Source organism: Vicia villosa, linkage group LG7 (genome assembly GCF_029867415.1).
Source record: "Vicia villosa cultivar HV-30 ecotype Madison, WI linkage group LG7, Vvil1.0, whole genome shotgun sequence".
NCBI lineage: Eukaryota > Viridiplantae > Streptophyta > Magnoliopsida > Fabales > Fabaceae > Vicia > Vicia villosa.
In genome coordinates, this window is record NC_081186.1 from 79,001,093 (window position 1) to 79,026,069 (window position 24,977).

General features: G+C 34.2%; 2 protein-coding genes and 1 long non-coding RNA gene across 3 annotated transcripts; 2 read left to right on the plus strand and 1 right to left on the minus strand.

Moving 5' to 3' along the window:
- Positions 1-2,487: 2,487 nt before the first annotated feature.
- On the plus strand, positions 2,488-5,033 carry LOC131620931 (receptor-like cytoplasmic kinase 176). Its single transcript, XM_058892119.1, has 6 exons — positions 2,488-2,718; positions 3,134-3,471; positions 3,697-3,832; positions 3,919-4,061; positions 4,145-4,268; positions 4,445-5,033. Exons 1-6 carry the CDS (start codon positions 2,667-2,669, stop codon positions 4,885-4,887), a joined length of 1,236 nt encoding a protein of 411 aa, XP_058748102.1. The 5' UTR covers positions 2,488-2,666; the 3' UTR covers positions 4,888-5,033.
- Positions 5,034-9,370: 4,337 nt separating this feature from the next.
- LOC131620932 (uncharacterized) lies at positions 9,371-13,861 on the plus strand. The gene is made up of 10 exons (XM_058892120.1): positions 9,371-9,628; positions 9,715-9,790; positions 9,961-10,058; positions 11,148-11,249; positions 11,414-11,500; positions 11,726-11,842; positions 12,431-12,534; positions 12,734-12,873; positions 12,973-13,109; positions 13,217-13,861. The coding sequence occupies exons 1-10, from the start codon at positions 9,440-9,442 to the stop codon at positions 13,400-13,402; spliced, it is 1,236 nt and encodes a 411-aa protein (XP_058748103.1). The 5' UTR covers positions 9,371-9,439; the 3' UTR covers positions 13,403-13,861.
- Positions 13,862-15,943: 2,082 nt separating this feature from the next.
- LOC131617558 (uncharacterized) lies at positions 15,944-19,200 on the minus strand. Its single transcript, XR_009288612.1, has 2 exons — positions 19,121-19,200; positions 15,944-16,247 (listed from the first exon to the last, which is right to left on the minus strand). It is a non-coding gene; the product is annotated as an uncharacterized LOC131617558 (long non-coding RNA).
- Between the last annotated feature and the right edge of the window lie 5,777 nt (positions 19,201-24,977).

The window sequence follows — 24,977 nt, forward strand, 5'->3', positions numbered from 1 at the left end:
AAATGATGTGTAAACATTAATGGATATTAGTATAAGGTGTGAGAGAGGTGTTAGGATTTTTCATTAGAAAAGCTATGACTTTTCTATATAGAAATGAGATTTTTTTTTCTTATATATAAGTAATACTTTTTACCACGGTTGTTAGTTTGAACTGTGGTGAATTTTTTTTAATAACTAACAAAAAATAAAGGCGCATAAAGATGAATTATTAATTCGGTGGAACAAATGGCTAAAGTAATATGTTACGAAATTTATATTTTATAGTAGTGTGTCATTTTGTTGTATTGAATTTGCTTATTCAAAAGTGTAGTTCTCTTGTGATCTTGTAATAGATTTGAAGGTTGCAAGCTAAATTTGTAAAAAAGCTTGAACTAAAGTTATTGAGTTGGACCTGTGTAAAATTTCAAGTTTGTGTAAGGTTGTTGGGTTGAACCTGTGCAAAACCTCAAGTTATTTAAGATTGTTGGATTGTTTTTGTGTAAAAGCTCAAAGTCGGGTTTAGTGACAATATCAAGAAGAAACTCTTAGGGACTGGAGTATGTCGCGTGGTTTAAGGTCGAACCATAATAATCTCTGGTGGGATCTTTCTAACCTTATTTCTTTATTTTCATATCTTTATCTTTTCTATTATTATTTATCTTTTTTGTTGTTTATTTTTTGTTTTTTATATAAAGTGTCTCAATCATTTTTGTGATTTTTTTAAAAATTTTGAATTATACAATTCACCTCCTCCTTTTGTTTGGAATGACTTCTTCAACATTTGAAGAATCATACACATACAAAACTTTACTCCACATTTACCGACATACATGTAATCACGATATTTGAAAAGACATCACATACATCACATACATTTTAAAATCTAACAATGGTTAGTCATCAAAGAAAATTAAAAAAATCTAATACGAATTATATAATAGGAGACATATATTTTGTAAATGATAAAATTTCTAAAACGAAGTGCAAGACTTATTCGATACTAATAACAACACCTACTCATTCGAAATATGCAAGATTTTAGATATAATTTCAGATGTTCCAAAATAATTGAAGAAAGTTGTAACTTCAAAAAATTATATCAAACAGTCAAGAGAGAAAATTTAGAAAAAAAGTTTCTAATAAATTGTTCGAAATTGTTATAAACCACACAACACTCATGCAAAGATGAAGTTAACATTCAATTATCTAAAACTTAGGCCCAAAAGTCCCATGATTTATGGAGTTTCATTTTTCATTTAAAATCCATCTAAAATATAGACTATACATTTGCACACAGAAAATATTATCAATCTCAACTTGGTATAGACAAGATAATGGTGTATATTTCTCCTTCCATCTAATATATACACACATTTCTCTTTCCATTCTTATCTTTTCTTCCTTTATTACAACTCTAATTCATGTGGTTTATTCAAAATACAAGCTAATGAAAGTAATTCAAACCTTATAAAAGACTTAGATTGATTAACCTATCAACTAAAAGTCCAATAAAATTCAATTCCAATTTTAAATTGTCATGTCGAGTTTATATGTTAAAAGTGACAGTCAACAAAGCTTACTAAAATTAATTTGATCATAAGTGTGATTCTCTATGATCTAACTAAAGTATTATCCTTGAAAAACAATAAAGACTTCTTTCAAATGATAAATGAATTAAAGTGTAATGATCATATTCTTACTAGATTCTAACTACTAGTAGCATTGAGATGATGCCAATTTAGTATTTTACAAATATATCAACTAAATATAAAATAAAGCCACTAGAATAGTAGGATAATAATAAGAAAAAGATAAGGTTGAAACTTGAAAGGAAGGACCCTACACACCCCTACAAAAAAGCAACAAATAAAGAAAAGTGTTGGAAGTTGGAAGCATTTGAAACATCATAGTAGTTCCCACTTGCATATAATCTAACCATAATCTATTGGTGTGTCAGGTCAACCCCGTTATGGTTTTGTCCTTCTCTCCCAAAAGTCAAAAAGTCAAAAACCAATAACTTTCTCACATGCATTCACATTCACACACACTCTAGAACAACCAAAAAAAAAAAAAACATAATGGGACATATTTGGCATATATTAACATCTCTTAACTGCTTGATTAACAATTATTTATGCATATAATATATATTTTAACATATCAACTCTTAAATAGTCTCATTTTCCTTCTAAAAATTATAGTCTTGCATGAAATATTTTAGTTTACTATAAAGAAAAAATTTCTAATTTTCTTTTAATATTTATATAGAAAATGTGCGCAACTTTGAAGACTAATCTTAATGAAATTATATATTTAAGAATGAATTCGGACTTAAAATCTCTGACTAAATTAGAAGAGATCTTTTTCATCTGATTCATCATTCAGTTTTCTCTGTAAATTAATATTTGTGATTTTTATTTATGATTTTTCAAAAAAACTGGTCATTGGAACCGGAAGACATACGTGCATTGAATATTGGCGGTATTGAGTCATAAGCTGACAGCTAACATTTCATGTGGAATTTACAATTGCTTTCACACTTTCATATATGTTTTTCTTTTCTTTTTCCCTTTGCTTAAACTTCATTAAACTCTTCACTTTTTACAACCTCAACTTGTTTTGTTTTGTTCCTTTTCTCTCTTTACCTGTTCTTGCTTCTTCTCTGGTCTTCAGCTAACTCTGTCTTCATGGGTTGTTGCTTTAGTGCCAGAATCAAAGCTGAAAGCCCTCCACGCAATGGTATGCATGTTATCTTTGTTGCATGTCTTTTTTTCATACTAAAAAATGGATCTTTTTGTTCTTTTCTCATAGCTCTTTTGCTTGAAACTTTTGATCTTGATCATCTTTTTGTGTTTGATTAGTTTAATAGGGTTTTGAATGAGTCCAACTTTTTGTTGTTTGTGTTTATGGTTTGAGTTGAGGTTATGAAATATGGCTGCTTGATTTGAAGAATGATTATTTTTAGAGGAGTTGCTTTAATTGATTATGAGTTATGTGATTTTGAAGAAGAGATAACAAGGGTTTGTGGTTTTTGTTGATGATGATTTAGGTTACAAGATTGTAGAAGTTGTTTGCTTTGGAAATTTTTTGCATGATTGATTCCTTGCATGAACATTAAGTGGATCTGATTCTGTTTTTCTTTTGACATATGCAGGTTCGAGTTCGAAGGATAGTGGCAAAGAAAATGGCTTGAGTGGGCAGAGCAGCGGCAAGGCCTCTGCTCCGCCTACTGCGCCTCCGACTCCGCGGACTCCGCGGACGCAGGGCGAGATCTTGAAGTCTTCTAATATGAAGAGCTTCAGTTTAAGTGAACTGAAAACTGCTACGAGAAACTTTCGTCCTGATAGTGTGGTTGGTGAAGGTGGATTTGGAGCTGTATTCAAGGGTTGGATTGATGAGCAATCGCTTACACCGGTTAGACCGGGGACTGGAGTTGTCATTGCGGTCAAGAGGCTTAATCAAGAAGGTTTGCAAGGACATAGTGAATGGTTGGTGAGTGTCTGTCTTCTATTAGTTTATTAGGATGTTTTTCGGAATTTCTCATTTTGAGTATTCTTTCTGGTTATTTATAAGAAGAAGTTTACTTTTTAGATTCATTGAATAGACAATGTATCTGGTCTATATATTGTCAGATACATTAGTTATTCGATGTATATATAAAGTGAGTGTTTTAGATGAGTTCTTCTTTAGATGTAACTAATTGTCCTTGTGCTATAGACAGAAATCAATTACTTGGGTCAGCTGCATCATCCTAATCTTGTGAAACTCATTGGTTACTGCCTCGAGGACGAACATCGGCTTTTGGTTTACGAGTTTTTGACTAAAGGAAGTTTGGATAATCATTTATTTAGAAGTAAGTTAATGATTTTCCTTCAAGTTTCTCTTACGCGCGACACTATTAAATGCCGAAAACTAACTTATCTACTCTTTTTGGAACAGGAGCTTCTTACTTTCAACCGCTTTCTTGGACGATCCGAATGAAGGTTGCTCTTGATGCTGCTAAGGGTCTTGCATATCTTCACAGCGACGAAGCAAAAGTGATATACCGAGACTTTAAAACTGCAAATATATTGCTCGACTCGGTAAGTAAATCTCATTGCTCTTAATCTCTTACAGTTCAATTATCAAAATGGGCTATTCTTACATTTCTTTTTGTTGATAACAGTCTTATAATGCAAAACTTTCCGATTTCGGTCTGGCAAAGGACGGTCCCGCAGGTGATAAGAGTCATGTCTCTACAAGGGTGATGGGCACATATGGCTATGCCGCTCCCGAATATATGGCCACAGGTAAAAAAAAAAAAACTTTACATAGTACTTACACCGTGATTCTGTCAATATCGCCACAAATTCAAACACGCAATTAGTCTCGAGAAAATATGTTTGTTTGAAAATTTAGCAGTGCGAACTTGACTCAATGACTCTCACTAGTCACTTCTGACATATTTTTCCGTCTTTTTGTGTAGGACATTTGACCAAAAAGAGTGATGTATACAGCTTCGGCGTAGTACTCCTTGAAATCATGTCAGGCAAACGTGCACTTGACAACAACAGGCCATCTGGGGAACACAATTTAATCGAATGGGCCAAACCTTACCTCAACAGCAAACGACGAATCTTCCAAGTTATGGACGCTCGCATCGAAGGCCAATACACGGTGCGTCAAGCAATGAAAGTAGCCAACCTCGCTATTCAATGCCTATCCGTTGAACCAAGGTTCAGACCGAAAATGGACGAGGTTGTTATAGCATTAGAGGAACTTCAGGGTTCCTCTGATGTTACGGCCGGAGAAGCGGGAACCTCTCGAGATCATCAAAATGTTAGAAGGAGTGGTCATAGCTCAAGGAGCAATGGTCCTAGACAACATAGAAGTAGTAAACAAAGTGAGACAATAATCAGGGAAAAATGAATGATGTAGTTAGTTATATGCTTCTGGTTTGGAGTTGCATATTTGTATATCAGTGGTGAATGAACTTGAGTATGTGTTTTGAGATGTCTGTGATTGTTGTACAGATTTTTGATTCAGTTAAATTTATTGAAATTTTCATTTCTTCATCCCTTTGCAGCTCAATTATCATCTTTAAAATTTCATTGTGCAGAAATTTTATGAAAGTTGTAGCAACAATGAAATGCTAGTGGAGCTGTTTTCTTTCTATTTTGGTGAATGCAGGACAGAAATTATGGTTCTTTTATAATGTTTGAAATTATGGTTTTGAAGTGTGGTTAACTTTTGGCTTAACGTCAAATGGATTAAATTGACAAATATGGAAATTCTATCTATTTGAATTAAATTTTCATTCTAATAGGTTATCAAAAACTGTCATATACATGGCTCGTTGAATTTATTTTGATTTTTCCTTTTCTTTGTTTTTTTTCAATAAATTGGTTATCCTCTCTAAATAACCATAGAGGAATTTTTTTTTTTAAATAAGCATGTATTAAAAAAAATTACGCAAATAACCACGTTTCGAAAAAAATTACACAAATAACCAGGTTTCAGAATACCTTGACACCAAGGCGCCATGTGAGATGGCGCCACCATTGTACCAGATGAAGGGAGGCGCCAAATGGGATGGCTCCTATGAAGGGAGGCGCCATTTGAGATGGCTCCTATGTGCAGGTTTTCTGCAATAAGCCATCTCAGATGGCGCCTTGGTGCTTTTTTTTCTTCTTTTTTTTTTCTTAAATAATTGAGAATAGACACTTGAACAAAGACGACAAAGATTTTCATTAAGATAAAACGATTACATAATAGGAATACAATTACATAAAATTTAATTATCGTTCGGATTTTGAAAACGATTATTGTAAGATCGCCTAGTTCGTTGTTGCACTATAGGAGCTTCATGTTGTGGTTGGGTTGAGGGCCCCGTGAAATCAATGCGTTCAGCGTCCATGTAATCCGTCAGATCAAAATCTTCCGAAGTCCCGCTTGCAAATAACCGTTGACCCATGTTGTCAAAATTTTGTCGCATCGGTGGGGGAGTGGGATCAATGCGAACTCGATAACATTGCTCATCCGAAAAAGTTGGGTAATACCTCCAATTTCAGAGTTAACATTTGATGACATGGTGAACGATGATTCTGAAGACGATGTTGAAGGTGTAATACCTCCAATTTCAACATACACACCGCCGTCTCACATGTCGAACGTTGACATGGCCGGTGATGAACCCTCATCAGACATATTCCACAACGTCTGCATGCAGTCAGATGCAACTTTAAAAGAGAAAGATAGTTTTCGTTTGAAGGATGAGTGCATGCGAGCAATAAAAAAGTTCCACATGTTAAACTCTGTGGATTTTAAAGTGGACCAAACAAATGCAGAACGGTACAAAATCAAATGTACCAATTCTGAGTGTTTGTTCAAGCTTACTGCTTCATACAGGTTGAGAAGTGATTCATGGGTGATATGCAAAATTTCTCAACCTCACACTTGCATCAACTCTTCTCGCTCGCAAGATCATCGTAAGTTAAGTTACGATCTGATATGTCAAGAAATCTTACCTCTCATCAACAATGATCCATCGTTGAAGGTGAGAACAATAATTTCTCACATCACTAAAGTATACAACTATACGCCCTCGTACAGGAAAGCATGGTTAGCAAAAACCAAGGCGATTGAACAAGTATACGGTAATTGGGAGGAAACATACAAAGAGTTACCCCGCTACTTAAATGCACTATGCACTTATGCGCCTGGTACTGTTTATGAGATGGAAACATTGCCCGCGTATGCCCCAAATGGTACTCTTGTCAGCGGAAATGGAATATTCCGTCATCTATTCTAGGCCTTCCAACCTTACATCAGAGGGTTTGCGTTCTGCAAACCTATTATTCAAATAGATGGAATATGGTTATACGAAAAATACAAAGGCACCCTACTGATGGCAGTTGCACAAGACGGAAACAACAACGTCTTCCCAATTGCATTCGCTCTAGTCGAAGGAGAGACCGGTGGAGGTTGGAGTTTCTTTCTCAAAAATCTCAGAACACACTTGGCTCCGCAAGCTGGTCTCGATTTGATCTCTGATAGACATGCTTCTATTGTGAGTGCATACAATAACCCGGCTAATGGTTGGCATGACCCCCCTTCTACGCATGTCTTCTGCATTAGACATATTGTACAAAATTTCACGCGAGAAATTAAAGACAGGGCTCTTCGAAAATTGGTTATGAACGTAGGGTATGCATTAACTCAACCATCTTTCAAACATTACCGTAGAGAGATCAGACTGTCAAATCCAGATGCAGGTACTTGGATTGATAATATTCCAGTGGAGAAGTGGACTAGGTCATACGACAATGGACATCGATGAGGACACATGACAACAAATCTTGTTGAATCAATGAACGGTGTCTTCAAAGGCATACGACACCTCCTTGTAACCGCTTTGGTAAAATCAACATATTTTAGGATGGCTTCATTGTTTGCACAAAGAGGTGAAAGGTGAGACGCTGTGTTACGAGCTGGACAATTGTGGAGTGAATGTTGCACAAGATTTATCAAGGCAGAAGGTGCGAAGGCCAACACACATATGGTTACAAGGTTTGACCGACATAACCAGAATTTCATTGTCAGAGAGACAATCGACCACGACGAAGGGCTACCAAGACAAGAGTATAGAGTTCTACTAGAAGAACGTTGGTATGATTGCGGCAAGTTTCAGGCATTTCGTATGCCTTGCTCCCATGTCATTGTAGCATGTGCCCATTCTCACTTAGATGCATTAGCACTCCTGTCTCCCATTTACAAGTCTGAGACCTTGCTCCACGTATGCAACAATGGCTTTGCAGTGGTAGCAAAAGAGGATTATTGGCCTGCGTACGAGGGGGAAAGTGTGGTTTATGTCGCCAAGTCGGACACAATAAAAAAAATTGTCCTAATCGTGCTAGTGGTTCTTAGAATTGAATTTTGTATGCACACTTCTTTTAAGATCTAAACATGTTTTCTTTTCATTAAGAATATTTGTTACAACACATATCATTGTTAGAAATTAAATGACATAACGACTTAAAAACAACACATACAACGGATAAAAAAACGCCAACAACACGATAAGTTATCTAAGAAATAACAAGCACCAAAACAATGTCATCAGAACCGTGCATCATCATCATTACGTCTCTGTCTCTTTCAACTTCCTCCAACCAAGTGCGAGACGTTCCAGTCGCAAGTGACATGGCAGTTCTTCTTCTCTGGATTCTTCTAATTTCTTCGCCTGTTGGGATGTCGTCAACTAACCAGCGTTTCAACTCTCTCTTTAGACGCTCCATGGAATGGATGTTCTAAAATTTCATTTTAATCGGCAGTTTAACGGCCGAGAAAAATACATACCCATCTCGTGTGAAAATCTCAGAAACCATGATGATAAATTTTTGGGAGAAAATGAGAAGATTTAGTGAGAAAGTGTGAAGAATGGTGGAGAAAGGGGGTATTATTTATAGAACACACATATACAAGGAGGAGCCATATGAGATGGCTCCTCCTCCTAAAAATTGAAGGGAGGCACCATTTGACATGGCTTATTGGACCGAGTGTGCCATGTGAGATGGCGCCTAGGTATAAAAAAAAGGGATTAAGCCATGTGAGATGGCGCCTTGGTGTCAACATATTCTGAAACATGGTTATTTGCGTAATTTTTTCTGAAACGTGGTTATTTGCGTAATTTTTTTTAATACATGGTTATTTAAAAAAAAAAATTCACCATAGAGACTAGAAGTTTGAGTCGGAGAGAATTATGATGGATAAAAAAAATTTAAGAAATTTAATGTACTTCTACATGTGTAAAGGTTAAGATATACACATTTTTTTTACTTCATTCGGTTCTTCTTTTTTTTTGACGTATTTATTGACGGATGATAGAGTGTTAATTTTGTAGATCTATCTCGGTATTCTACTTCATCGGAGATTATTTTATTTCTGATCTAGAACAGTTGCGCCGTTTAAGAAAATTGACTATTGACACATAATTTTAGTTCTGATCTAGAACAGTTGTGCCGTTTGAGAAAATCGACTATTGATTCCAAAAATATTCCACGATCAGATTTTGTTTGATCCAAATCTAGATCACTGAAGTAGCGTCTTACAATAGAGATGGTTCAACCTCTTCAAATAAACTTATTCAGTATCATCAATAATTTCTTTAGTCGACGAAATCACTCTTCAAATAAAGTTATCCAGTACCATCGATGATTTCTTTAGTTGATGAAATCACCTGATGCAACTTTATCTAACATGTAATTACACTCAAAGATTAAATACTTAACTAGGAAAAGGACCCTTAAATAAAAAGAGAGAAAAAAGGAAGGAAAAAACTTAAATATATTTTTAATTCAATCTTAATGCAAACAATTTAAATTTTACTTGTATTATTATAATGAGTAGTGAGGGAAGGGTTTAAGGGGTTTGGTTTGGTTACTACCTTCTCTTTCGTTATCTCATTTCTGTAAGACAGATAATGATGACCATGCTTCACCACTGCTCAATCCCCCTCGCACGTGTGGTGGTCCGCCCTTCCACGCGCACACGTGTTTCAGCCATCTCCTTCGCAACTTCTTCTTCCTCCCCTCCTACAACTCCTCCGTCTCAGGTTCTCCTTGGCTTATCCGAGAACGACCTTCAGAAACTCGCCCTAGATTTCGGTCAGGTAAATTTCTTCTCCTTATCCATTTCTCTTCATTATCGCATTATTCAATTCAACTAAATTTGAATTATTTGTTGAATTTTTCATAGCAAGGTTTTAGGGGGAAGCAACTTTATCATCTTATATACAAGAGAAAAGTTAGAGAAATTCAGGAGTTTGTTCAGGGTCAGACTCTCTTTTAACCCTAACATCTCATTACATTCAATCATTTCCATTTGATTGAATTACTACCGGTGTTGATGTGGTCGTTGTTGTTTGTGTCTGGTGTTTGATGGTGAATGTGTTTATTAACTTTTCAATATGTTGTTGTTGTTGTGGTTTTGGTTGTATTGCAGTGCCTTTGGCATTTAGGAATGAGCTTGAGGAAGCTGGATGGAAGGTGGGAAGGTCTCCTATTTTCAACAAGGTTGTTGCAACTGATGGGACTATTAAGGTACTAAAACATACTATAATTACAGTTCAGCAACTCTATTTTTGTTGTTTATAGTTTATGATTCCTGCTAACTGCCACTAACCAGGTTAAGAAGTCGAGAGATTGTAAATTTTTATGGGAAGTTATACGTTGCTCATTTCTGTAACTATACTTTTGTACTAGGATAGTTTTACCGGGCCTTAGGAAGAAAACTCCATGACTGTATGTTATACGCCAATGGCGTCCACTCTGGGCAAGCTCCCACTACAAGGTGATAGGCCGTCCAAAATGGACAAAGTGGCCGTCCGAAATGGGGGAAAGAGCCGCCTGTGATGTTGCGATAGGTCGCCCAATTGGGCTTGGTCTGTCTGAGGTGACCCATTCACTCACCCTACGTGGTTGGTGAGGTGTCCAATCACTAGCTGTCTATAGGAATGAGTTATGGGGGAAACCACTCCTCCACTATCTGAGGAAGAGCTAGGTCTCCTCACGTTCCCACGCTGCTGACTGAAAAGATAGGGGAACCACCCTTCTGGTCATCCAGCCCAGGCCCAAAATGCCTTCTATATATCCCGTTCTCTGAATAGGGACAAGGATCTCCAATCTTTCTCCCAAAAAGCCATACACAGAGCTTCTCACAAGTCACAACCTTACGTGAGCTAGCCCTAAACTTAGCGAAATACCCTAACACCCCAGACAGACAGCCCTATACAGTAAGGGGTTGTCCTCATTGTACTTTGTTAGCAAGTACTTTTTTAGCTATACATTATTCATTTCTATTGCTACTTTCAATATGAAAAACTTTTTATTTTTTAAACCTGTGTGTCACTGGTTAGCATTTACCTTGATTTATTGTTGTGTTGTAGCTTTTAGTTTTTTTAAATGATTTATTGTTGTTTTAGTCCACTGACCATTATATATGTTGAGTTGTCTACTACAACACACAATTATGTGATTTCATCGACCATGTTCTGATTTTTTTGGCAATGGTTCAAGTTGTTTTTACTTGGTACTATTAGCAAGGTAGGACATTAACTTGCTTGTTAAATGATGCAATTGTTGATGTTTCCTTTTTTTCTTGCTTTTTTTTGTTGGAATTTGATTTTGCAGTTGCTGTTAAAATTGGAGGACAACAGATTGATTGAAACTGTTGGTATTCCGGTTGAAGATGATAAGGGTTCAGTTCGCTTGACAGCATGTGTCTCATCACAGGTGTTTGACTTACTCATCCTGAATCATCAAACAATGAGTCTTTTGTTCTTCTTTACTCTAATGGCTGCATAGTTGATCAGGAAACTGATTTCTGTTTTATGTGATAATATGTACTGATGTTTTCCATTTTCTTTGTTATGGCCATCTGTTATTTTAATGTTTAGGTAGGTTGCCCTCTGCGATGCTCTTTTTGTGCAACTGGAAAAGGGGGCTTTTCAAGAAATCTTCGGAGCCATGAAATTGTAGAGCAGGTTTGTGTCATACCCAGATCGTGTGCTTGCACACATTTAAAGTAGTTTGATGTTAGATTTCGCACTAGGGCAATTTAGATCAATTTAAAAGAAATAAAAATGTTAGAAAAGAAATGGAAATGATCAAGTAAAGCAACATCACCTTTTTTGGGATTGCAAACGTTCTTAAGCAAGCTCGACCTTTTTTACTGCAAAACAAGATAACACCACTTCTTATGTGAACAGGTTTTGGCCATTGAGGAGGTCTTTAAGCGCAGGGTGTCAAATGTAGTCTTTATGGGAATGGGTGAACCAATGCTAAACCTGAAAGCAGTACTTGAGGCACATCAATGCTTGAATAAGGTGAATGAATGCATATGGCATGTGTAATTCTTTCCATATCAGATGCTTGCATGTAATTGTAACAGTACTCTTTCATATTGAGACTTTAAGACTCCATCTATGCTCTTAACTTGGTAAACATTGTCATTTAAACTCTCGGACTGACTGGTCGTTACAGTATTTGATGCCATCTTAATAATTGTTAAATTCTCTTTCTGTTTGATCAATTGTTTTAAGTAATTTTATATTTTCATAATTTCATGCAGGGGAGGGACATCATTTTTTAAGGATTTTCCATAAATTTTTTAGAAATTAAAACAGAACAGAACATGCAAGTTATGTTTTATGTTTGGTACATGTTAAAAGTAAAACAGAACATGATATAAGGTAAAAAGTAATGCATTTTAGTTCCACTGGATAGGATGAAACCAAAGAGAATAGAACAGACTGTGTCACATGCATAAAAAATATTCATATATATGCTCACTCTGTCAAAAGAAATCATTTTATCAGCAAAACGCGTTGCTTGGTCTTATTTCATTTTATTATGATAGAGAGCATATGATAAATTTTGCATGGAAGAGTGCTAATGCTGGGCTTTGCTTGTAGGATATACAAATTGGGCAAAGAATGATGACTATCTCCACTGTGGGGGTTCCAAATACAATAAAGAAGCTAGCTTCTCACAAACTTCAATCCACGTTAGCTGTGAGGTAATCGTCCTTGATTCTGGATTAGCGCCTCATAGTAAATAGTCAATATGCTTTTATCTCAAGTCTTTCTTCGTTTATTGTTTGATGCTTTGGTGTTTGGTCTGGGTTTGTTGCTGCAAAAATATATTATTCGGTGGCTTTTTACCGTAGATTCTTTCATAATGATATATCTATAATTTTCTTTCTTATCTTGTATCAGCCTGCATGCTCCTAATCAGAAACTAAGGGAAACCATTGTTCCAAGTGCAAAGTCCTACCCATTGGATGCACTTATGAAAGACTGCAAGGAATACTTTCAGAAAACAAATAGACGTGTTTCTTTTGAATATGCACTTTTAGGTACAGAAAATTTCCAACACATTCTTGCTCGTCCCGTACTATAAGATTAGCGAAAATTCTTATATGTACTTACCACTTTCCTGCATTATATTTGAACAGCTGGAATCAATGACTCGGAAGACAATGCAGTAGAACTTGCCAAGCTACTACACGAATATGGCAGTGGTTATCATGTCAACCTGATACCTTTTAATCCAATAGAAGGCTCTGAGTTTCGCCGTCCTTACAGGAAAGCAGTATGATAATTTCCTAATGTTTTAGTTTCATTCTAAACACGTTTTACTTCATGGTTTGATTTATTCAAATAATTTTGAGTATTGAATCGAGACTTTTCATTTCGTAGATACAAGCATTTGTTAATGCTTTGGAGTCTTCTAAAATAACGACTAGTGTACGCCAAACCAGAGGACTGGATGCAAATGCAGCTTGTGGTCAGCTACGTAACAGTTTCCAAAAAGATCCTTTGGTCACAGACTCTGACAGTCTTGAATCCCAGCTGCCAAATATGGATCTTGCAGTTACAGGTTGATTGCACCGTGTCAGTTTCATGGCTACTTATTGTTATCAACATTTTACTTATAGGTCATACATCCACAAATTTGGAGTAAACAACGAGAGGTTTGATGAACCAATTCTGAAATGATAAAGGTGTTTGTTGTTAATGCCTGAGTTGTGATCTCAACTTTCTTGCTTTGAGAATTATGGAGAGACATCCATTTGGTTGTTGGCAATATTGCTGAGGCATTCAGGCCTGAGAGATTTAAAAGTCTTTAGATTCTTTGGCATCTTTGGCTGTATTACTGAGGCATGCAACCTACCGGAGAATTACTTACTACGAGTAAATATTGTTGTCAAAAAGTGATTAGGATTTTGAAGTTCATAGGTTGGACTTGGGAGATATTTTTAGTTGTATTGAACCCCTTTTGCATGATATTTATTTATGTGCAATTGCCGATCCTGTTTGTAAAAATCTGATTATTAAAACTGATACTATTTGTTTCTTAAAATTAAATTATTGATTTATGTTTTTATCCTTCGATACTACTACGACCGTGTGTGTGTGTCTTAGGAAAGAAATGGGTGATTCTTGCTAGAACAAAGGTGAGGTTGTTGAACTTCTTGAAGCTTTTCAATGAACTAAAGAGTTTGAGTTACATAGTGTTATTGTTGACTTAAATGTTCAAGTTGTTCCTTAAAGAAAATGACGAGAGAATTCGGGTATTATTTATGAAAGTATAGCTGTTTTAGAATAACAACCAAACTTTGTGAATGTGTTTGTTTGGAAATAATTCAATCTGGCTGTTATCATCGGTAGGGTGATCACACCCTTGCATAGTCCTCACTCCTCACTTTCTGTAGGTATGTATGTAATCCTTGAAATTTTCAATGTTAATCTCTTCTTGGAATTGGACACGAAGGGTCTTGATCTAAACAAAATGTTAACCATGGTGTACATATTATTACATTCATATCTGTGAGATCCATCTAAACAATAAAATACTAAGGTATTTATAGTAATATGTTATGAAGGAGACAAAAAAATCTCAACGACACCACATGCATCACATGGAATAGAGTCACACCTGGCACATGTTCAAAGCATCATGGAAATTAGGAAGAGCACGAAAAACAATTAAACTTGAATGGATTCAGGCTTGAATCGTGAACAAAATTACTTTTCTTATTAGTATTTCAAATACTTTCAATATGTCTTAAAATTGAAACGCAGGAATACTCAGGATAATTCAGCTTATACTCGAATTTACACAAGATTGATGAAAATTCTAATGTAAGGAAGAGAGTTTGGAATTTTACTCAAGAAGATAGATGTTTTTTGTGATGTAATTTTTGAATCCAAAATGAGATATTTACGGGCCTTGTTAGTGTTTTTTTACAAAGTTGCGATCCTTGATGAAACAACATCCTTTCAGCAACACTTTCACCAAAAGTTGCATTGTTTTGTCTACAACTATGAAGCCCAGACACGGACACGGGACACGACACGGATACTGACACGAGGACCCCGATAATATAGAAAACATAAGACACGGATACGGCTATATATATTTTATATATTAATATAATAATGCAATGTATGAGTATAATTTATAAAGAGTTTAAACGAGAAGTAAAATTTATATATATTTAAACTTAGTACTTTCAATAAAAAAAAAAAAAGAAGACATAAATCCACCAAAACAAAATAATACAAATCATATCATAGTCACTCCATATTGATAAAACCAGCCTCTAAACCGTGGAATAAAAAAAAAATACCGAATCCTAATTGTGTTATTTTTATAGTGGAGAAGTGAAATATAAAAGGTAAAAAGACTCTATTATTTTTATAAATAAAAATCTGATAATTATTGAGTTTTGGGCCTTTTTTTAAATAAATTTTTTTTTTTTGAATTGGGTGTGTCTTTTATTTAAAGCAAGGTGTCATATCCGTGTCCGTTGCAATTAAATTATTTTTTTCGTTGGACACTGCAAAAACGTGTCAGATACGTGTCGTACGCGTGTCGTACGAGTATCCGTGTCCGACACGTGTTCGACGCGGCGACACGCCTTCTGAATGGCGTGTCGGCGCTTCATAGGTCTACAACAACACTTTTCAAGAGTTGCATATTTTTATTCCGCAACACATCACGAAGTGTTGCCTATTTCTGGATTCAAAATTCTAATTTAAGCAACGATAAAAAACAAGACCATTTGCCATATGTGGTGGCTGGCCGTCACATGCCGGCCTAGTCGCCGGCGCAGGCGTCTAATGCTGCGAGTAGCTCAATGCTTCAATGTGTCGTGCCTAAGTGCTCAAGTGCTGCCTACACGCCACCACTAGCGCCTCTACGCCCACTGTAACACCCCTTTTATACCCCAAAATAAATAAGCATATAATCAGAGAATAAGCATGCATATAATTCAAAAGGCGTCACATTGACGTTTTCAAAAACTAAAAGCTTTTAAAAACCGACAGCATTTACTTACAATATATGATACACCTGGTCATTTCAAATAACACTTCTCAATTCATCATATTTTATCTAGAATATGCATTCACAGCGGAAACTACTAAATACTCATGTGTTTCATAAAATGATCCATGTCCCATACCATGATCAAGTCTCAATAATCATATCAACATAAATTAAAACATAATTCAGGATATTTGGCTTGAAAGCCTCTCAAACAACAAGTAGCCAAATAACAAGTTCTCAAGTCATAAACATAATACATAACCAAATAGAAACATGAGTTCAACACGACTAATCTACCCAGTGTTACATGACCAGAGCATCGACTCACTACTTAATCTCCAACAAACATGGAAAAATCTCCGGCTAGATCACGCACGAGCTACTAAACTCCAGAACCTGCATGTCGCCAAACGAGGGCAACATAAAAACAGAAGGGTGAGAATACGAACCATTATAAAGAAAGTATAACAGAATATAATGGTTAAATCAACACTTCAAGTAATTAGTCATACTACGTAAAACGGAATAGATAATAGTAATCAACACATATTTCACATGTTATCGGGTATACAACAAGCTTAAATAGTATAATATTTCAATTCTACTTTTATATTCTCAATTAAGTACACAATCATAATTCTCACATATTCACACATCTAATCAAATAAGTATTCAAACTTCACTCATTTCAATTAACAAACTCATACACATATCACAACTACATCAACTTCACATACTCAATTATCGCATAATTTTAATGTGACTCAATGCAAGGTATGTGACGCAATGCATGTGGTACCGAATTGTGAACCCAAGGTTTCACCGCTTTCCGATTCAATATCTAGAATCCAAGCCACGCTTCCGATCTGGACAAGACCAAAGCCCACCAAATGTAAACATATAGTTTACCGCCTCCGATTCACTCTAGAATCTAAGCCTCGCTTATGTTTCAAAGCAAACCACCTTTGTTTCAAGGCATCCATGATATGAATGTATGTACAATGTAAATCAAACATATGCAATTAAGATCATCTCTACCATCTTAATATTTAGCATATCACAATAATTCACTCAATGAATTATCCACAATATTGTACACAACATTCTCATCACATAAGCATTATTCACATATAATAATCAACACACAATTCCAATCCACCATTTTAAATAATACTAGTCATTAATATTTATCCCATGCTAATTCATAATTTATCAATTATATAGAATTTACTCTTTTCATAATAAACTAAGAACCATTAGGAGTATACCATCTAACTACTCCTAAAAGTTTCAACTAAAATAATACTCATAGGAACATATATATATATATATATATATATATATATATATATATATATATATATATATACACGTCACGTTTTCCATTCCTATTTAGATTATGTCTATCATGTATATAAATCAGTGTTTTAAAAACCGGACCGGACCGGCCGGTCGAACCGGGAACCGGCCAGATAACCGGTCTGGTTCAATAGTCAGATCGGATATGCTATTAAACTGGTAGGAACCGGTGAAAACCGGAAAAACCAGGAAAACCGGCGGTTTAATTGCTTTTTTTTTTAAACTTTTTTTTTACTTCATTTAAGAAAAAAAATTTAAACTTTTTTTTTAACATTTCTTTTAAACTTTTTTTTTAAACTTTTTTTTTAATATATTTAGTAGTGTATTACTTAAATAGCATTCTCACATAGTTTTTTTTTGTTAGTGACAAATTAAAAACTTTATTGTCTATTTGTTATCTTTGCTAATAAATTTTTTTAAATAGCATAAACATATTGAATTTTATTTGATTTTCTTTTTAGGAGGATCCTATTTTGAATTAAATTTGGTACACATTAGAGTTATTTTGTTATAAACTATTCAATTAGATTATGTTGTAATTATGTTGTAATTAGACTTTGTTTGCAATTAAATGTTGTAATTTTGTACTATTTTGTTATGTGTGATACCATTGTTTAAAATTTGAATTTAAGTTATGAAATTGTGAATTTATGATATGATATTTTTAAAAAATTTAAGACCTAGTTATATTTTTTTAGAGACTGAATCATCCGGTTCGACCGGTTTTATACCTATATAATGACAGGTCTATTCAACTGAGTTATCCGGTTTAATCCGCTTTGGTCGTGCGGTTCGACCAGTGACCCAGTGGTTCGACCGATAAATCAGTGACCCAGTACCCTCGCCGGTTCAATGACCGGTCCGGTTTTTAAAACACTGATATAAATAATGGCTTAATCCTTTTCATTGTGAATGAGAAATACTTATATTCAAGTGTTAGATTAGTCTTGAGAAGTACACTCCAATCCAATCTTTATCCAAAATTCAAGGAAATAACATTTATTAAAAGGAGGATTCAAGATTAACAAACCAAATAAATATGAAGAATGTTTATCCAAATAACATTAATAACTTATTTGTAAGCAATTCTAAATACTATTGCCATTGCTCACTTATTTTCCTATATTTGAGTTAATAGCAGCCAAAAAAAAAAAATTTCCTAGCACATTTTATTTCTATATTTGAGTCAACACAATATTGCACATAACTGCTAGTAAAGTCAGTTCAAGCAGAGAGTGTACAGTAGAAAACTCCAAGTTCAAGTAGTCAAACAAATTCAAGCACCCACATCATTCAATTGTTGTTCCATTAATCCATTAGAGGCTACACAAACACAATGAAGGGCCTATTCACCCCTCCAATAATTTCACTGATTTATTCACAACAAGATGCATATCTAAGACCTCCAATATGGAATACTCAATACTCAACAAGGCATCTTGCTTAAGATGTAGATAACCTCACGTTTTATTTTTTTCTTTTAATTGGTCAAGGAACAGCAACATAGTGTTTTCAGCATTTATTGGTAATGATGATTCATATTGGGATTGACTTGAAACAAACAGCCAAGCAAATTAATAGATTAAAACAAGTGAAGGAAACAGGCACATTCCAGCGTACCAGCCTCTCCTTGCCAGCTAGCCGCCGTCCATCACCATTACTAGGGTGACATCATTCGGGTCTGCAATTTAATACCCATTCAATTCGTTTTTCACATTTTTATGAATATAGAGGTATTCTCTCCAGCATTAGCTTAATTTCAAGTTCTAATTCTTCTACAAATTCTTCAACATACTAACAAAATTAAAACACCCATTTTATAAGATTCATCTATGAACAATTATAAGTATGTTAAACTACCAATTACCCCATTATACTAGCCCACAATGATGAGGGATTCTCCCCCTTACCTCTTGATTTCTCCTCCAAAACCCTAGTTCCTCTTCTTGTTCCTCTCCTCCACTTATATTCTCTTCTTTTAAAATTCAGCAAATGAAAATGATAATGTTATGTCTACTCTCCTCAACCCTTACTATCTTATGTCATACTGGGCTTAAAAAAATAACACCCCCTATTTACTTCTAACTCTAATAAATAGGCCCAATTAAATATAATCTATTCTTATTTCTATTTTAGCTACTAAATTAAATAACACCAATAATTAAATAGACACAAATATACACATCAAGTTAATTAATATATATCAATTAACACACCAATTAATTAAATAAATAATTAACACACCAAATTAATTAAATAAATAATAAAATAAATATTGCTAAAATCCTCTAATAATTCAATGTCTCATATTTCCGGTCAAATCTTAGTTATTCAAAAAAATTCCCAAAACGCTAAATATTTACTCATTAATATTTCTAATACTAAAAATATTAAAATTTTCGATTAAATATTGATCCGCTATCCCGAACTAGTACCGACTAAATCGTCCCAAAACGCGAAAATTTCAATAAACATCATAAATGACTAAATTAAGCAAATTTTTATTAAAAACACCAAATAATATAATTAATAAAAATATTAATAAAAATCAGGATGTTACACCCACACCCTCGAACTCGGTCCTAAAGCCGAAGCAGAAACTAGTGTTGCCGGTGGTGACACCAGCGAGGAGGTGTATGGAGGAGACAAATGGCATAATGCTTGGGACTATCACACTTGTCCATGTAACACTTTATTCTCTTTTGTCCTTTTGTTGAGTTAATAAACATAACTCTTTATAAAGACTTTTAATGTGAGTGTCATTTTCTATGTGAGACTATTTCTCATGCATTTATGGGCATTTACTCAATTTCACTTTTCTTGTCATTTTGGAATAAACCCATGGACATTTATTGTTCATAAATTACAACAATCACTCACTAGTTCTAATAATGACAAGCCTAATTCCAGAAAAGAGAAACAAAGAATGTTAGCACATTTAAGTATCTTTCGATTTAAAACTTAACCTTAGTAATGACAACACAAAGTCTAATCAGAATAATAGGTAACAATGATTTTAAATCGTTAATCCATTTGATTAGACCTGAGTTATCTTACACACACTCTTTAAAGGTTCTTCGTCTACATTTCTCGCCTAGTACTTATTTATAGCCATATGATTTCCTGTTTCATGAATCTTTCGTGAGTGAAACTCCAATTCTCACTTTGAGACGACAATATCTCGAAATTTACATATGTGAATATCATATTGTATCCTTTTCCATGAGACACATACCCTGGGGATTGAACTTCATTAAGAGTTTGGAAAAACTCAACCCTGAATTTAAAATACTCAACATTATTACAAAATGTCCGACAAACATCCAAATCAACGACTTGTTGTTATCCATTGAATCTTGAGGTTAATATTTTGTTAACGTAAGATTGGGTTGTCGTCGCTGTTGGAACTCTTACTCTAGGAGTTTCAATCACATACCTCCCGAGGTTTTCTTTACTAAATCTATGGCTAGTGGCTTAGTAAATGGATTAGCCAAATTATAGCTTGTTCGTATATACGTGAGTGAAATGATTCTATCCTTAATCAATTTTCTCACAAAGGAATGTCTAAGTCCTATGTGTGTAGACTTTCCATTATACACTTCGTTGAATGCTCTAGTTAAAGTGGCTTGGCTATCACAATGTATCAACACATTTGAAATATTATCTTTTACCAATGTAACTTCCAACAGAAGGTCCCTCAACCATTCCACTTCTTGGCCAGCGGAAGCAAGAGCCACAAACTCTGGTAAAATGAATAATGAATGTTTGTTTCTTGTTCTTCCAAGAAATTGCTCTTACAGCTTGTGCAAATATCCACATAGTTGTGGATTTATGATCTCTAACATTAGATATTCAGTTCACATTGGTATATCCTTCTAGTATGGCAGGGAACCTACCATAGTGAAGGCCATTTTTTTTTGTTTATAGTAGATAATCGAAAATCCTTTTGAATTCCTTTTAATGTTCATTATTTGAATTACTAGTAAATCTACTCATTTTACTAACTTCAAATAATATACTGGGTATAGTACATTGCATTAAATACATAAGACACCTTATTTCAGCTGCATACTTCAATTGAGCCACTACTATTCTATTGTTCTTTTGAAGTTTTACGACATGATCAAATGGAGTGGTTACTTCTTTAAAGTCTAGGTGTTGGAACTTATCAAGCATTTTTTTCAATATATGTGTTTAACTAAGTTCATAACCCCCATTATTTTGTTTTACTTTAATCCCTAAAATTGTGTCAACTAGTCAAAGATCTTTCATCTTGAATGTGAAAGTTAAAAATCTTTTTCGTCTCTAAAATTCCATTCATATTGTTGCTAATTATCAAAATCTCACCAATATAGATACAAAATAATATTCTAATAATTTTGCGCACCTTTGTGTATAAACACTTGTCATAAGAATTGGGAGTATATTGGTGCTTGTTTTAATCCATATAAGAATTTGACAAGCTTACACACCTTTTGTTCATTTCCAGGAAGCCCATAGTCTTCTGGTTGTTCCATGTAAATTTCTTTATCAAGATCTCCATTTAAGAATGTTGTTTTAACATTCATTTGATGAACTATAAGGTCATTCAAAGAGGCTAAGGCAATTAATATTCTAAATATTGTTGTCCTTGCTACTGGTGCATATGTGTCAAAATAATCAACATCATCTTTTTGTCTAAATCCCTTTGCTACTAATCTGGCCTTATAAGTGTTTAGTGTATCATCACCATGATACTTCTTTTTAAATACCCACTTGCATCCAATGGCCCTTGATCCCTTTTGGTAAATCATTAAGTTCCCAAGTGTAATTTGAGGTGATTGAATCCATTTAATCTTGGATATCATCCTTCCAAAAGGAAGAGCCCCTTGAAGTTGAAGCCATAAGAATGTTTCGAACATAATTCTCACAATTTCCTTCAACTAGGTAAAAGGAAATAAGTTGAGAGTCATTTTCGTTTGGTCCTAAGTCCTTTATTTTTGGACTCTCTTGCTTATCCTAGGTTCGACTTGTGTTTCAATAATCCAAGAAGTACTTTCGGGTTGTATCTTGACAATCTGAGAAGAATGTTCCTCACGAGATTCTTTGTTTGCGGGAAATCCATATTCCTTATCCTTAGTAATAAGTTTTTCAAATAATTCTACATCCCGAGATTCTACAACTACATTAAACTCTAAGTTTAAAAGTCTATAAGCTTTACTATTTGGTGCATATCCTACAAATGCATCTTTTATCCCTCGAGGACCCAATTTAGTTCTTTTAGGATCTATGTTTTTATAGTAGGCTACACACCCCCAAACTCTAAAGCAACAGATATTTGATGCTCTTCTTTTCCATACCTCATACGGAGAAATATCAGTTTTTTTCAAAGGAATTCTGTTAATTTGTGGCAAGCGGTTAGTTAGGCATCACCCCACAAATTAAATGGTAATTCATAAAGCATTAACATGGCACTCATTATCTCTTGATATATTCTATTTTTCTCTCGACTATACCATTTTGTTGTAGTGCACGAGGTGTATAACATTCATGTATAATGCCATGTTCTTCACAAAATGTATCAAATTCAGTAGAAAAATATTTATAGTCCCTATCACTCCTAAGAAATTTGATACTTTTACTTAATTGATTTTCTACTTTTGCTTTATAAATCTTAAAGGCATTAAAAATATCATCTTTATGCTTTAATAGATATACATGGGTAGATCTAGAAGAATATTTGATGAATGTAATAAAATATTTACTCCCCCCAGGAGTTGATATGTCGTTAAATTCACACAAATATGAATGTACAAGATCAAGCAGGTTTGTATTTCTTTCAATACTTTGAAAAGTTTCTTAATCATCTTTGATTTAACACATAAGGGTAAATAGCATTTTCGCCCCCTACCATATAGGCGAGTTTTGAAAAACCCCCCTATAAAAAAAAGTTGCATGGATTCCCTTAATATTTGAAGATTCTCTCATTTTTTACATTCATCACATCCAGTCAGCAAAAAAGCTGACGTGGCAGATATTTTTTTATTTTTTATTTTTTTCTAATGATGTGGATGACCCATGTGGCTTTTTATTTTATTTATTTATTAATTTTAATTCCGCATAAGCATTTTATATTATATTAATTGTTAGTTAATATTAAAAAATATATTATGACTTTAAAAATTTGTGGGAGGTGGGAATTGAACCCACAACCTATCCTTCCCAACACCAGCGCCCTATCCACTGGGCTGTTCAAAATCATTTATGTTACACGAGATCAAACCAGATTTAATTAGTTTCTTCATAGAACTAATACCTGTATGTGTTAATCTATTATGCCATAAAGAAACATACTCAAGCATGTAAACAAAATTAGAAATTTCATTAATAATATTGTCAGTGCTATAAATTTTGACCATTCCCTCAACGGAATATCCTTTTCCTACAAATACATTGTTACATGTCAATATTAGTTAGCCTGATTCATATATAGATTTAATGTCCGATTCATATACATATTTAATGCCCGATTTTCCCAACATATCCTTACTAACAAGATTCCTATTCATGTCAGAGACATGAAGCACATTGACAAGAGTGACTTTCTTTTCGTAAGTGAAGTTGACTTTGATGGATCTGATTCCAAAAACTCTAGGTGGACATTCTAGCGTTGCTAGAACAAAAGCCAAGATTACTGCACAATATTTTTGTCCCTATTTGTCTAAGGATATTATAGATAATTTATTGCATATCGCTTAATGTGTCAACATGCTCAGACCTTGATTGTTCTTCATGTCAGACTACTTCAACCATTGACAATTTCCTCACAAGTTTGGGAATATTTTTCTCTGGATTTTATTAATAGAGATCCACCATCTTGCAGTTTAACAATTATCATGGTTGTGGTTGATTAGTTATCTAAGTATAGTAACTTTGCCCCTCTAAAACTTGATTATACTAGCATGAAAGTTGTTGAGTCTGTTATGTTACCCAAGTTACTTGAAACACAAAAGAGGTGAGTTGTGATATGCCATCTTATATTTGAGTGTTCTCCCATTTTGAGATGGTGAAGATTCTAATGATAGGCCATACATAAAATTGTTATTCATTTTTCGTTATTATTGGTAAACATCTTAATCTAACTTTACTATTTCTTATTATGGTAATTATTTGTTTACTCATATCACAATAGATAATCGAATGAAATAGCAAATGCAAAATTCTGGTTTTGTCTTATCGTATTTCACTCATGCAAATATATAGCTACATAATCATGGATAATTAGGTGAAATGATGAACACAAAAATCAAGTTACATGAATCGTAAGGTTAAACATGAAGTCTTCTTGAGATTTCTTTTTAACAAAACAAAAAGACACTAATGCCTAGTGAATTTCGAATCTACAATTACTACAAAAAGTGGGAGTTGTTTTAGTCAAAGTACACTTTATGAGATTGAAATGAGATTACAATTACAAGAAGTGTGATCCGTCTTTAACAAATTTTTATCCTTGATAATAAGAAAAACAATAGTAGTATTTGATCTATCACCATGATAAGCCATCATCCCGAGACTTTATAATATTATTACTACCACTATAATTCAAATAAATCAACCTTTTTAATTATTCACCTAATCACCACACAAATAGAAGCTGGGACTCAACAAAGTCTATGTAGGATTGGCATTATTATATTATACTATATAAATGTAAACTTCCGATTGTATCAATTTTTTGGCGCCAAAGACTTCCGTTGAAATTGGGTTTTGTTTATTTTTTTTCCTTTT

Coding starts and splice junctions, on each gene's coding strand:
- LOC131620931 (XM_058892119.1), top strand. CDS start 2,667: ATGGGTTGTTGCTTTAGTGCCAGAATCAAAGCTGAAAGCCCTCCACGC. Junction 3,472..3,696: donor AAGGACATAGTGAATGGTTG/GTGAGTGTCTGT, acceptor CTTGTGCTATAG/ACAGAAATCAATTACTTGGG. Junction 4,269..4,444: donor TCCCGAATATATGGCCACAG/GTAAAAAAAAAA, acceptor CTTTTTGTGTAG/GACATTTGACCAAAAAGAGT.
- LOC131620932 (XM_058892120.1), top strand. CDS start 9,440: ATGATGACCATGCTTCACCACTGCTCAATCCCCCTCGCACGTGTGGTG. Junction 9,791..9,960: donor AATTCAGGAGTTTGTTCAGG/GTCAGACTCTCT, acceptor GTTGTATTGCAG/TGCCTTTGGCATTTAGGAAT. Junction 11,250..11,413: donor CAGCATGTGTCTCATCACAG/GTGTTTGACTTA, acceptor TTTAATGTTTAG/GTAGGTTGCCCTCTGCGATG.